The sequence below is a fragment of the Octopus sinensis genome, linkage group LG25 (genome assembly GCF_006345805.1).
Source record: "Octopus sinensis linkage group LG25, ASM634580v1, whole genome shotgun sequence".
NCBI classification, from domain to species: Eukaryota; Metazoa; Mollusca; class Cephalopoda; order Octopoda; family Octopodidae; genus Octopus; species Octopus sinensis.
Window position 1 is genome coordinate 21,033,029 of NC_043021.1, and position 15,654 is coordinate 21,048,682.

The window sequence follows — 15,654 nt, forward strand, 5'->3', positions numbered from 1 at the left end:
GTGGCTGACGATATGTGCATCTCTGATCACGAGTTGAAGTAGTGGCAGAGCATCATAGCCATGTGTTGAGAGGGATTCTTTGGGGTTTGGATAATTCACCTCTGGAAACATGGGTGGTTCTTTCAACATCCTTAAACAACCCTTATTCAGGGACCGTTTGAGCGGGATGGGCTACTCAACCTGAAGAAAATTCTAACTGGGCCCTACCTGCAAGGTCATGCGCTGTTTACCTTGATATGAGATCACCATGTCGCACACATATGGTTGTGATGCATGTGCCTGGTGTACCTTTATCAGACGGGTAGTCATGATGGGTATATTGGGCTTCGTATATTTTAACCCAGTGTCACTTTGATGGCATGAACTGCTCTCTCACTCAATAATAATAATAATATAATAATAATAATAATAACAATTGATTTGAAGTGTTATCATGTACATTGTTTTGTCTTGGTATAAAAGATGGGCCACAGCAAATATTCTGCTCAATACCACAGATTTGCTTGTCAGTTGTTTGACCATAACCAGTTGAGCATGTCCCTTCGTGGCTGACGATATGTGCATCTCTGATCACGAGTTGAAGTAGTGGCAGAGCATCATAGCCATGTGTTGAGAGGGATTCTTTGGGGTTTGGATAATTCACCTCTGGAAACATGGGTGGTTCTTTCAACATCCTTAAACACCCTTATTCAGGGACCGTTTGAGCGGGATGGGCTACTCAACCTGAAGAAAATTCTAACTGGGCCCTACCTGCAAGGTCATGCGCTGTTTACCTTGATATGAGATCACCATGTCGCACACATATGGTTGTGATGCATGTGCCTGGTGTACCTTTATCAGACGGGTAGTCATGATGGGTATATTGGGCTTCGTATATTTTAACCCAGTGTCACTTTGATGGCATGAACTGCTCTCTCACTCAATAATAATAATAATATAATAATAATAATAATAACAATTGATTTGAAGTGTTATCATGTACATTGTTTTGTCTTGGTATAAAAGATGGGCCACAGCAAATATTCTGCTCAATACCACAGATTTGCTTGTCAGTTGTTTGACCATAACCAGTTGAGCATGTCCCTTCGTGGCTGACGATATGTGCATCTCTGATCACGAGTTGAAGTAGTGGCAGAGCATCATAGCCATGTGTTGAGAGGGATTCTTTGGGGTTTGGATAATTCACCTCTGGAAACATGGGTGGTTCTTTCAACATCCTTAAACAACCCTTATTCAGGGACCGTTTGAGCGGGATGGGCTACTCAACCTGAAGAAAATTCTAACTGGGCCCTACCTGCAAGGTCATGCGCTGTTTACCTTGATATGAGATCACCATGTCGCACACATATGGTTGTGATGCATGTGCCTGGTGTACCTTTATCAGACGGGTAGTCATGATGGGTATATTGGGCTTCGTATATTTTAACCCAGTGTCACTTTGATGGCATGAACTGCTCTCTCACTCAATAATAATAATAATAATAATAATAATAATAATAATGTTTCAAATTTTAGCACAAGGCCAGCGGTTTTGAGAGGAGGGGGAGGTCAGTTACATCAACACCAGTGCTTAACTAGTACTTTATTTTATTGACCCTGAAAGGCTAAAAAGCAAAGTTGGCCTCAGCAGTATTTGAACTCAGAATTTACAGGTGCAGGAGTGGCTGAGTGGTAACAAGCTTGCTTCCCAACCACATCGTTCCAGGTTCAGTCCCACTGTGTGTGCACCTTGGGCAAGTGTCTTCTACTATAGCCTCGGGCCGACCAAAGCCTTGTGAGTGGATTTGGTAGACGGAAACTGAAAGAAGCCCATCATATACACATACACACACACACACACATACATGCATGTGTGTCTGTGTTTGTCCCCACCACCATTTCATGTTGGTGTGTTTACGTCCCCGTAAATTAGCAGTTTGGTAGAAGAGACCGATAGAGTAAGTACTAGGCTTACAGAGAATAAGTCTTGGGGTCGTTTTGTTCGACTAAAAGGTAGTGCTCCAGCATGGCCGCAGCCAGATGACGGAGCCAACTAAAAGAATAACAGATCTGGCACTAATACTACAAGGCAATTTATCTGATGTTCAATAATTATAATAAATAAATAATTAAAGAAACTGTTCTAATTTATGTCCTCGCTTTCTGTTCTTGATATCTGTTGATCTCCTTGAAGTGTGCCAAAATGAAGTTGACTTGCCCAGGTTTTGGTTTCCAAATCATCTTATCTCTTCTTGTTCTGTGTGGGTCAAGGTTATAAACGAACAGAGATAAAATAACCATTCTGACGATGTGTGACGATGTGAGCGTTGGAGTTGTTTGTGTTTCTTTGTGTGTGTGTGTGTGTGTGTGTGTGTGTGTGTGTATGTATGAATGAAATGAGAAATAAGGTAGGCTTCTAACAATGAAGACAATTTAAAAAAAAAAACCATAGCGGCTGTCACATGGTTCCGGGTTCAGTCCCACTGCGTGGCACCCTGTGCAAGTGTCTTCTACTATAGCCTTGGGCCGACCAAAGCCTTGTGAGTGGATTTGGTAGATGGAAACTGAAAGAAGCCTGTCGTATATATATATACACACACATATATGTGTATATGTTTGTGTGTCTGTGTTTGTCCCAACATCGCTTGACAACCGATGGTGATGTGTTTGCGTCCCCGTAACTTAGCAGTTCAGTAAAAGAGATGGATAGAATAGTACTAGGCTTACAAAGAATAAGTCCTGGGGTCGATTTGCTCGACTAAAGGCAGTGCTCCAGCATGACCACAGTCAAATGACTGAAACGAGTAAAAGAGTAAAAGAGGGTTGACTTTCAGAGACAATAAAATAAGCACCATTTGAGCACTGGGCTTGATGTAATCGACTTACCACCTCCCCGAAAATTGCTGGCCTTGTGCCAGAATTTGAAACCATTACTATTATTACTATTATTATTGTTATTATTATTATTATTATTATTATTAAGGTGGCAAGCTGGCAGAATTAGCAGTATTTTGTCTGTCTTTATGTTCTGAGATTAAATTCTTTCGGGGTCGATAAATTAAGTACCTATTTCTTTTATTACCCACAAGGGGCTAAACATAGAGGGGACAAACAAGGACAGACATAGGTATTAAGTCGATTACATCGACCCCAGTGCGTAACTGGTACTTAATTTATCGACCCCGAAAGGATGAAAGGCAAAGTCGACCTCGGCGGAATTTGAACTCAGAACGTAACAACAGACGAAATACCACGAAGCATTTCGCCCAGCGTGTTAACGTTTCCGCCAGCTCGATAAATTAAGTACCAGTGAAACACTGGGTTTGATGTAATTGACTAGCCTCTTCCCCCAAAATTTCAGGCCTTGTGCCTATAGTAGAAAGGATTGTTATTATTATTATTATTATTATTATTGTGGTAAGCTAGCAGAATTGTTAGTGTGCTGGGCAAAATGCTTGGTGGCATGCTGTCTCTCTCAACTTTGCCTTTATCCTTTCAGGGTTGATAAAATAAGTACCAGTTGAATATTGGGGTCGATGTAATCGACTTACTCCCTCCCTTGAAACTCCTGGCCTTGTGCCAAATTTTGAAATTGTTGTTGTTGTTGATTATTATTATTATTATTAGCATCTCTTCAGTGTATGCCATCAAAGTGACACTAGGTAGACTACATCAAGTATACCCATTATGACTACCCTAGTGTACTCTTATCAGATGATAAGGGTACACCAGGCACATACATCACAACCATATGTGTGTGACACTGATATCATATCAAGTTGCATAGTCTTGTAGGTGGGGCCCAGTTAGAATTTCCTTCTGGTAAAGTAGCCCATCTCACTCAAAATGTCCTTGAATAAAGGTTGTTTCACCCTTTCATTACTGTATTTCTGTTGAGATGCTGTGTTTCTTTCAGTTACTTTAAATATAACAAAGAATTTAGTAAAATTACTTGGTTATCATTCAGCTGGTGTTAGGAACATAAATTGTGACTAATGTTTGGTGGAAGATTTTAATTAGAAACTTATGGAAACAAGACATTTGTACTACAGAGCCAGAGCCGGTTTTGGCCGGGTTGGTATTGAAAGGGTTAAGGACGTTCAATAAAACATTCCTGTTTCTTGAGGTGAATTATTCAAACCCCTAAGAATTCCTCTCAACATATGGTTTTAAACCTTTGTATACTATGCATGTCCCTTCTTTTTCAGTGTATACCATGTATACTTACTTTAATTCTTTCATTTTTAAATGAACCCCCCACACTTTATGTCTCATCAACTTTTTCAAATTTCACTTGAAAAGGAAGATGAGGTTAGAGAGGAGAGTGCTGTCTGAGAGCAAGTTTTCTGAAAGGTGGGTGAATTGTGCAAGAATGGCCAGTGTAAATGGACCAATTCTCAGGTTTCGCCTGTGATTGAAAAAGGTTTTATAAAAGGAGACAGGGGCTCTCTACCCCCCTTTTGACCAGGCTCCCGTTGGCTTTTATGGGTTTTTCCACCAGGAACCTTTCGTAACGCCTCCCCCTATTGGGGGAGTTTTTCGTCGTTATAGTATTTCATTGTTACACTGTTTTTTAGACGGATTTTTACAAACGGACAAAACCCTTTGTAACCTCGCATCCTGTTTTGTCCCTTTATGTTTTCTAATCATGTGTGTCAGCCCTTGTGGCCAATAAAAAGAATTAATTATCATTATTATTATTTGTTGCCTTCAGATTCCTGTGGAGGTGAGGTGAGACCATAACAATGCTTCGACTCCAGCGTCACGTAGCTCAGCTACGGGGTTTGGCCGAGGACCATCTTGCCACCTTAACGACCCGCTCACGATGCCATCCTGGTTATCGCCTGCCAGCATCGCTGAGGCAGGCGTCTTCATCTGCAGCCGATGGGAAACCCATCCAGAAACTCCTTGTTGCTAACCGAGGTAAGAGAAAAAATAACCAGACTATGAGTACGAGTGTGTGTGTGTGTATGTACATGTACATGTGTGTGTGTGTGTGTACATGTGTGTGTGTGTGTGTACATGTGTGTGTGTGTGTGTACATGTGTGTGTGTGTGTACATGTGTGTGGTGTGTGTGTACATGTGTGTGTGTGTGTGTGTGTACTCTTTTACTCTTTTACTTGTTTCAGTCATTTAACTGCGGCCATGGTGGGGCACCGCCTTTAGTCGAGCAAATCAACCCCAGGACTTATTCTTTGTAAGCCCAGTACTTATTCTATCGGTCTCTTTTGCCGAACCGCTAAGTTACGGGGACGTAAACACACCAGCATCATTGGGGCGACAAACACAGACACACAAACATACACACATATATACATACATATACATATATATACATATATACGACGGGCTTCTTTCAATTTCCGTCTACCAAATCCACTCACAAAGCTTTGGTCGCCCCGAGGCTATAGTAGAAGACACTTGCCCAAGGTGCCACGCAGTGGGACTGAACCCTGAACCCTGAACCATGTGGTTGGTAAGCAAGCAACTTACCACACAACCACTCGTGTGTATCCTCGTCTTTCTTTAATGTTCCTTTTTGCTTGCTGGTGTCTGTTGGATGATTTGACAAAAACTGGGGAGACCAGAGAATTGTGTTGAACCTTGGCACCTGCTTTGGCATGATTTATACTGCTTGTTCCCATTTTTAATGCTAATAACTTTCCACAGAGTCTACAGGGTTCTTCTGGTATAGCTTTGAGCTGACCAAAGCCTTGTGAGTGGATTTGAGAAATGGAAAAGAAGCTGATTGTATGTGTGTGTGTTTGTTTCGCTTTACTATTTTGACTTTGTGTGATAGTACTCTTTTACTTGTTTCAGTCATTTGACTGCGGCCATGCTGGAGCACCGCCTTTAGTCGAGCAAATCGACCCCAGGACTTATTCTTTGTAAGCCCAGTACTTATTCTATCAGACTCTTTTGCCGAACTGCTAAGTTACGGGGATGTAAACACACCAGCATCGGTTGTCAACCAATGTTGGGGGGACAAACACAGACACACACACACACACACACACACATACATACATATATATACAATGGGCTTCTTTCAGTTTCCGTCTACCAACTCCACTCACAAGGCTTTGGTTGACCCAAGGCTATAGTAGAAGACACTTGCCCAAGGTGTCACACAGTGGGACTGAACCCAGAACCATGCAATTGGAAGCAAGCTACTAGGCTTCATAAGCAAGCTACTCTACTACACAGCCACTCCTATGCCTACATGTGTATATCATTAACTGATGTATATTAAAGAAGAGATAAACGTTGGTGTGAAACAAAATAAAAAGGTACTTTATGAATGAGGTCCCTTGAGATATTTGTTCTGCAGTGAGTAAGCAATTCAATTTTCATGTTACACTAACTGTCAGAAATGCAATGAACTTAACCTCTCACATCTACCTTACAATGTCATTCCCAAAAATATACAATCGGCGCAGGAGTGGCTGTGTGGTAAGTAGCTTGCTTACCAACCACATGGTTCCGAGTTCAGTCCCACTGTGTGGCACCTTGGGCAAGTGTCTTCTACTATAGCCTCGGGCCGACCAAAGCCTTGTGAGTAGATTTGAAAGAAGCCCATCGTATATATGTATATATATATACATGTGTGTGCGTGTATGTTTGTGTGTCTGTGTTTGTCCCCTTAGTATTGCTTGACAACCGATGCTGGTGTGTTTATGTCCCCGTCACTTAGTGGTTCGGCAAAAGAGACCGATAGAATAAAATAAGTATTGGGCTTACAAAGAATAAGTCCCGGGGTCGAGTTGCTCGACTAAAGGCGGTGCTCCAGCATGGCCGCAGTCAACTGACTGAAACAAGTAAAAGAGTAAAAGAATCACATCATTGAAATCTTGTGGGTACAAGATAGTGAATGATTAATTAAAAAGCAATTTGTATAAATAAGCTTTACATTTGACACAGTAATCCGAATGCTTAAAGGGTCTCAAACAATAATTACTACATCTTCCAAGTTATCTTCATTTATTCATATTTGCTTGTCCTCAAAAGTTCAGTGATTTCTTTTTTTCTTTTTTCATCTCTGTCTCTGAAGAAATATTTGTGACCCTATTAGATAATACCAAAATTATCTTAAACATTATCTTAGCAGTCACAGATGTAGCCATGAAGTAATAAAGTTTGCCTCTCAACTACGTGGTTCGGGGTTCCAGCCCACCGTGTGCTACTTTGGGAAAGTGACTTCTGCTATTGCCAAAGGGTTTACTAATGCCTTGGGAGTGAAATTTGGTAGCATCTCTTTGACTAAGGTGTCCCTAGCCAAGTCCATAATCTTTTGTGGGTTTTTTTTCCTTTTTTGGACAACATGTACTAAGAATCACCATTAGCCAGTTTGCTTCCTCATTTGTTTATTTTTAAACAGTAGCTCATGATTTTACAGAGGTTTTGCTGCTCTTTCTAGCATATTAAACAATTGAGTAGAAGTACCAAATTCCTTCTGTGACTTTAAAGACAACAGTGTTGTTGCTGCTGCTGCTCTTTCCTCCTCCACCTCCTCTTCATCTGCCTCCTCCCCCTCCTCTTCATCTTCATCCTCCTTTTCCTCCTCCTCCTTCTCCCCCTCCCCTCCCCCTGTTCATCTTCCTCCTTTCCTCCTCCGCCTCTTCCTCCTCCTCCTCTTTCTCATACATGCTATTATTTATAGCTTTATCTACTTCAAGTTTCACCATCCCCAAAAAAGCACCATCCGACCGTTGCCAGCTTCGTCTGGACCTGTGCCGGTGGCACGTAAAAAGCACCATCCGGTCGTGGCCGTTTGCCAGCCACGTCTGGCACCTGTGCCGGTGGCACATAAAAAGCACCCACTACACTCGCGGAGTGGTTGGCATTAGGAAGGGCATCCAGCTGTAGAAACACTGCCAGATCAGACTGGGCCTGGTGCAGCCTTCTGGCTTCCCAGACCCCAGTTGAACCGTCCAACCCATGCTAGCATGGAAAGCGGACGTTAAATGATGATGATATTTATTTTAATACATAGGCGCAGGAGTGGCTGTGTGGTAACTAGCTTGCTAACCAACCACCTGGTTCCAGGTTCAGTCCCACTGCATGGCACCTTGGGCAAGTGTCTTCTGCTATAGCCCCGGGCCGACCAATGCCTTGTGAGTGGATTTGGTAGACGGAAACTGAAAGAAGCCTGTCGTATATATGTATATATATATATATATGTGTATGTATGTGTGTTTGTGTGTGTGTGTTTGTCCCCCTAGCATTGCTTGACAACTGATCCTTGTGTGTTTACGTCCCCGTAACTTAGCGGTTCGGCAAAAGAGACCGATAGAATAAGTACTGGGCTTACAAAAAGAATAAGTCCCGGGGTCGATTTCCTCGAGTAAAGGCAGTGCTCCAGCATGGCCGCAGTCGAATGACTGAAACAAGTAAAAGAGTAAAAAGAGAGTATACCTTTTTCATGTATTTATTTCCATTTCCTTTTCCAGGAGAAATTGCCATCCGAGTGTTTCGGGCTTGCACCGAAATGAATATCCGTACCGTTGCAATTTATTCAGAACAGGATATGATGCACATGCACAGACAGAAAGCTGATGAGTCGTATTTGATAGGCAAAGGCCTAGAACCAGTGGCTGCGTATCTGAATATTCCAGGAATAATACAAGTTGCTCAAGTAAGTATTATTATTTTTTTATCCATTCTATAGGCGCAGGAGTGGCTGTGTGGTAAGTAGCTAACTTACCAACCGCATGGTTCCAGGTTCAGTCCCACTGCGTGGCACCTTGGGCAAGTGTCTTCTACTATAGCCTCACGCAGACCAAAGCCTTGTGAGTGGATTGGGTAGATGGAAATTGAAAGAAGCCCGTCGTATATATGCGTGTGTATATATATATATATATATATATATATGTGTGTGTGTATGTTTGTGTGTTGTGTTTGTCCCCCCCCCCATCGCTTGACAACCGATGCTGGTGTGTTTACCTCCCCTAACTTAGCAGTTCGGCAAAAAGAGACCGATAGAATAAGTACTAGGCTTACAAAGAGCAAGTGCTGGCGTCGATTTGCTCGACTAAAGGCGGTGCTCCAGCATGGCCACAGTCAAATGACTGAAACAGGTAAGAGAGAGAGTAAAGAGAGTCTATGGATTCTCCTGTCATTAATGAAAGATGATGGTTCTGCATCTTTTTGATCTTTTATCATTAATCTTTAATCTCTTACTTGTTTCAGTCATTAGACTGCAGCCATGCTGGGGCATCACCTTGCAGAATTTTTAGTTGAATGAATTGCCCTGGTACTTTTTTCCTCTTTTGCTGAACTGCTAACTTAAAGGGATGTAAACACACCAACACTGGTTCTCAAGTGGTGGTGGGGAACAAATGCAAACACAAAACACACACCTACCCATACTCTTTTACTTGTTTCAGTCATTTGACTGTGGCCATGCTGGAGCACCGCCTTTAGTCGAATCAAATCGACCCTAGGACTTATTCTTTGTAAGCCTAGTACTTATTCTATTGGTCTATTTTGCCGAACCACTAAGTTTCAGGGACGTAAACACACCAGCATCGGTTGTCAAGTGATGTTGGGAGGCCAAACAGACACACAAACATACATATATATATATACATATATACGATGGGCTTCTTTCAGTTTCCATCTACCAAATCCACTCACAGGGCCTTGGTCGGCCCAAGGCTATAGCAGAAGACACTTGCCAAAGATGCCATGCAGTGGGACTGAACCCAGAACCATGTGGTTCATAAGCTAGCTACTTACCACTAAATGGTGATGATGATGTTTATTATTACCCAAATATATTGAAAGAAAGGCAGCAATCTGGCAGAAACGTTAGCGTGCCGGACAAAATGCTTAGCAGTATTTCATCTGCCGTTACATTCTGAGTTCAAATTCCGCCGAGGTTGACTTTGCCTTTCATCCTTTCAGGGTCAATAAATTAAATACCAGTTACGCACTGGGGTCGATGTAATCAACTTATTCCCTTTGTCTGTCTTCGTTTGTCCCCTCTATGTTTAGCCCCTTGTGGGCAACAAAGAAATAAGATTGAAAGAAAGACAGTGTATTTTAACAGATGTATGGTAAAAAATGGGTTAATAGTAATCAGTTATTTTATTAAATTCTTCATTATCTTCAAAATTAAATGAAACACAATCAGTGCATCTCATTAGAAATATGGCAACAAAAGGATTAATTGACTATACCCAGCTCGTATGCTTCTGGCCCTGTTCCTAAATTAGATATCATTATTCTTTCCTTTATCATAAAACCGGATATTTGTGGCTTTCTGGAATAAATTACATTAAGTAATCTTTGAATCCGATACGTTCTATATTAGTTTCAGTTGGCATCTACTCCAAGATCTATACCAACTTTTCCTGAATTTTATATCATGATATTTGAGGTGCAGCCGTAGCTGTATAGTTAAGAAGCTTATGGAGCCATATAATTTCTGGTTGAGTTCCATTGCATGGCGCTGTTGGGCAAGTGCCTTGTATTATGATCCAAAGCCTTGTTGCAAATTTGGCCGACAGAAACTAACAAAAAGTGTGTGTGTGTGTATAACATATATATATATATATATATATATATATATATATATAAGTTCAGCAAACAATTTAGATTCAAATGAATATGGCACTTAATTTAGATGCACCAGAATTTTTTATGGTCTTACCCATAAAAATATGCGGGGCGATTATAATCAAAAATAAGCAACAAGAATGAATCCGGATTCATTCTTGTTGCTTATTTTTTTATTTTTGATTATATATATATATATATATATATATATATATACACGCCATGATAGACCGTTAGCTCCTACACGCATTTTTTTCTCTCCTTGTTTTCTTCTGTGTATCTTTCTGTCGAAGAGTGTAGGCTCGAAACGTAAAAGACTTGTTTTATTTCTATTTCTGAGTGCCATACTAATACATTTGTTTGTTTGTACTCCACCTGCCTTCGTCTTTTGTTTATTTTCGTAAATCTTCCCTTTATATATATATATATATATATATGTATATAAATTAGAGAAGAACGACCATGTAGCAATTCAACAATGATATAATTAAATCATATCATATAGAAAAAAATTAAAGATATGATAAAACATTTACCTAGAACTAAATAAAGTACAAAATAATAAATGATAAATAATAAATAGATAGTATATATGCTATTTATTTATTATTTCGTACCTTATTCAGTTCTAGGTAAATGTTTTATCGTATCTTTAATTTTTTCTATAAGTATATCATTGTTGAATTGCTACATGGTGGTTCTTCTCTAATTTATATACATGTATTATATATTGTGAAATTTGATTTAGTATTACTAAATTGAATTTTTCCCTATAAGTTTGGAATCATATTCCCTAATATTATTATTATTATCATATATAGCGCCGCCCCGACTAGCCTCGTGCCGATGGCACGTAAAAAGCACCATCCATTCGTGGCCGTTGCCAGCCTCGCCTGGCCCCCGTGCCGGTGGCACATAAAAAGCACCATCCGATCGTGGCCATTTGCCAGACTCGTCTGGCACCTGTGCTGGTGGCACGTAAAAAGCACCCACTACACTCATGGAGTGGTTGGCGTTAGGAAGGGCATCCAGCCGTAGAAACATTGCCAGATCACACTGGGCCTGGTGCAGCCTTCTGGCTTCCCAGACCCCAGCTGAACCGTCCAACCCATGCTAGCATGGAAAGCGGACGCTAAACGATGATGATGATGATATATACACATACATACATACATACATAGGTACGTTGATGCAAATGGGAAAAGTAGAACTCAAAATATGACAATGTTCTTTTATTCTTTTATATATTTCAGCCCTGAGGCTGCGGCCATGCTAGGGCAGTGATATGTATATTTTTATTAATATTTACAGAAATAACAGAATGACTTACGGTTCGAGAGTCTTGTGCATTGGTAATCGCCAGCGCACGAAACTCTCAGACCTTGAGTCACTCTGCTGCTTCTGCTAAGTGCTTCTAAATATATCTATATTAGGCACGTGCCGTCAGTAATCACCCAGGGTAAGCAGTTGGTGACGTTTATGTAGTAAAACATGCAAAAAAATAAGCGAAACACAGGCGTGCGACTGAGTTGGAGACAGAATTACTTATGCCTTTATAGTGAGTAAAGAAAACGTTGTTGTAGGAATGTACGCAGCATGTGTTCTACGGCAGTACTATGTGTAGTTTTAATACTGAGATTGAAATACTGACAGTCTACAAGTGAATCTAACAGTTTTTGTGTTTCTTAAATGGCTTATAAACATCTTCCACGCTGCAATAGTTTTCGTCCCAGCACACTATCTCAGATCAGGTCACTTGCTATGCAAGTACATCTCCGTATCTATTTTTCGTTTTCCATTTAACCCCCCCCCCCACCAATAAAGAAGGCGCGTGGCCTAGTGGTTAGGCTGTTGCACTCATGATTGCGAGATCATTAGTTTGATTCCCTGACTTGGCGATGCTTTCTGTTCTTGAGCAAAAGACTTCATATCCCGCTACTCTAGTCCCCCCACCTTCGATCAGGGGTGAATGTTGGCCTGCTTGCCGAGCCAGCAGGGTGGTGGCATTCGAAGGCTAAAACAATGTAGAATGCATTGTGACCAGTGATGTGTAACAACACATGAACTAATCTTTATTCAGTTCTCATTTGACATTTCTTCAATTTTGCTTTTCTTATTTTAAAACTTTTCATTTGATCTGACCAGGAATATGCTTTCGTCTTTGCAGGAAAACAATGTTGATGCCATTCATCCTGGTTATGGCTTCCTCTCAGAACGTTCAGATTTTGCTCAAGCCTGTATAGATGCTGGTATTAACTTTATTGGTCCAAGCCCTCATGTTGTTCAACAGATGGGTGACAAAATTGAAGCCCGTCAAGCTGCCATTAATGCAGGTAGGTACGTTGCAAGTCTTCAACTCTTTATATTTCGTTTTTAAAAAAAGAGATCTTGTAGAGGCTGTGTGGTAAGAAGTTTGCTTCCCAAGCACATGGTTCTGGTTTCAGTCCCACTGCAAGGCACCTCGGGCAAATGTCTTCTGACTGTACCTTGTGGGTGAGGTTGAAGTTTCGTGGGAATATGCGGATTTCACAAGCGGTCCCCAACAATCCCGCATGTAGAGACATCCTGTTTGCTGCAGATTGTCCGCAGACGCAGGGACAGAGCGACCGAGGAGCCGCTGGTTGCCGAAACAGACACTCTGTTGGGTTGTGGCCTTAATACCACTCGGTGTCAGACCAATCCGCCTTGGGTGGCCCTACCAGGAACCGAAGTTCCTGACGGCATAGCTCTGACACTACCCATTGCCAGCGTCCCCACCACGGTGAGGAGGGGATGGACTTTGAGAATTCCATACAATGGCAACATCGGCCTGCACCGATGGAACCGTGACTGGCTCGCTATCTCCAATGAACTGACGCAGGACCGTCGTGCGTGGGCTGCCATGGTTCGAGATGCCTCGAGGGTAGTAGAAGAAGCCGACTCAACCCGCCCAGGGTGAATGCCGCCACAAGTACAAGTAAGTAAGTACCTCGTGGGTGAATTTGGAATCTGATAGATGGAAACTGTGGAAGCCTGTTTTGTGTGTGTGTGTGTGTGTATGCATGTGTATTCTTTTATTTTTTTCCTTGTTTCAGTCATTTGATTGTGGCCATGCTGGAGCACCACTTTGAAGTGTTTTAGTCAAACAAATTGACCTCAAGATTTATTTTTTTAAGCTTAGTACTTATTCTATTGATCTTTTTTGCCAAACCACTAAGTTATGGGAATGTAAGCACACCAGAATCTGCTATCAAGCGATGTTGGGGGACAGACACAAAGACACACACACACACACACATATGGAAGACGGATGTTAAATGATGATGATGACAGGCTTCTTTCAGTTTCTGTCTCCCAAATACACTTAGAAGGCTTTGGTTGGCTCGAGGCTATAGTAGATGACACTTGGCCAAGGCTCCACATAGTGAAATTGAACCTGGAACCATGAGGTTGAGATGTGTTTGTCCTCACATTGCTTGATAACTGATGTTGGTTTGTTTATATCCTCTGTAACTTACCAGTTTGAGAAAAGAGACCAATAGAATAAGTACCAGATTTAAAAAAAAAAACAAAATACAAATCATAAGTATTGAGTTCAATATATTTAGCTAAATCCCGTCAAGGGAGTGCCCCAGTATGGCCACATCCTAATGACTGAAACAATTTAAAAGTATAGATAAATCTGTGTGAGATTATTATTATTATACATACATACATACATACATACATACATACATACATAGGTACGTTGATGCAAATGGGAAAAGTAGAACTCAAAATATGACAATGTTCTTTTATTCTTTTATATATTTCAGCCCCGAGGCTGCGGCCATGCTGGGGCACTGATATGTATATTTTTATTAATATTTAGCAGAAATAACAGAGTGACTTACGGTTCGAGAGTCTTGTGCATTGGTAATCGCCAGCGCACGAAACTCTCAGACCTTGAGTCACTCTGCTGTGTTTACTACCTTTATCATTGACAACTTCACCTTTAATTTCTCATCAGGTGTTACAGTGGTTCCGGGTACAGATACGCCCGTCAAAGAAGCAGAAGAAGCTGCTGCCTTTTGTCAGAAGTTTGGCTTACCCGTGATTTTCAAAGCTGCTTTTGGAGGTGGTGGTCGTGGAATGAGAGTAGTAAGAAAACTTGAGGTAAGTTCCTATGTCAGCTTGGAAGAGTGTTGAAACCCCTAACATTTCATCTCTCTTTCTCTTTTCTTTCTTTTACTTGTTTCAGTCATTTGACTGCGGCCATGCTGGAGCACCGCCTTTAGTCGAGCAAATCGACCCCGGGACTTATTCTTTGTAAGCCCAGTACTTATTCTATCGGTCTCTTTTGCCGAACCGCTAAGTGACGGGGACATAAACACACCAGCATCGGTTGTCAAGCAATGCTAGGGGGACAAACACAGACACACAAACATACACACAAATACATATATATATACATATATACGACAGGCTTCTTTCAGTTTCCGTCTACCAAATCCACTCACAAGGCATTGGTCGGCCTGAGGCTATAGCAGAAGACACTTGCCCAAGATGCCACGCAGTGGGACTGAACCCGGAACCATGTGGTTGGTAAGCAAGCTACTTACCACACAGCCACTCCTGCGCTTCTGATGCAGAATCGTTATCATCATTTAAAGTCTTGGCTCTGTACTGCTGTTGGTTAGACAGTTTGATTGTGTCCGATGAGTGCAAGATCTGTATTGTGCACCAGCATCTACTTTGAGATAGTTTCTATGGTTGGATGCCCTTCCTAATGCCAACAATAATTATATGTATGGATACTCTTATATCGGTTAGTGCTTTTTATGTGCCACTGGCACAGGGGCCAGCGGAGGCTTGCAATGGCCAAGATCGGTTGGTGCCTTTTATGTGGCTTCCGTTCCAGTGGCACGTAAAAAGCACCAACTGATTGTGGGCATTGCCTGCCTCTTCTGGCCCCTGTGCCAGTGGCACATAATAAAGCACCAACCCATCGTGGTTGGCAGTAGGAAGGGCATCCAGCTGTAGAAACACTGCCAGATCAGACTGGAGCCTGGTGCAGCCATCTGGCTTCCGAGACCCCAGTCGAACCATCCAACCCATGTTAGCATGGAAAACGGACGTTAAACAATGATGATGAT

At 41.6% G+C, this 15,654-nt stretch overlaps 1 protein-coding gene across 2 annotated transcripts in view; it reads left to right on the forward strand.

The window, feature by feature from the left end:
* The window catches only part of LOC115224262 (pyruvate carboxylase, mitochondrial), a 108,787-nt gene that overhangs the window by 61,484 nt on the left and 31,649 nt on the right, over nt 1-15,654 (forward strand). For both annotated transcript variants that reach the window (XM_029795072.2, XM_029795071.2), the window contains exons 2-5: nt 4,694-4,902; nt 8,431-8,615; nt 12,708-12,873; nt 14,529-14,674. In XM_029795072.2, the coding sequence (XP_029650932.1) occupies nt 4,725-4,902; nt 8,431-8,615; nt 12,708-12,873; nt 14,529-14,674 (675 nt within the window). In that variant the 5' untranslated portion in view covers nt 4,694-4,724. The remainder of the gene's footprint in view (nt 1-4,693; nt 4,903-8,430; nt 8,616-12,707; nt 12,874-14,528; nt 14,675-15,654) is intronic.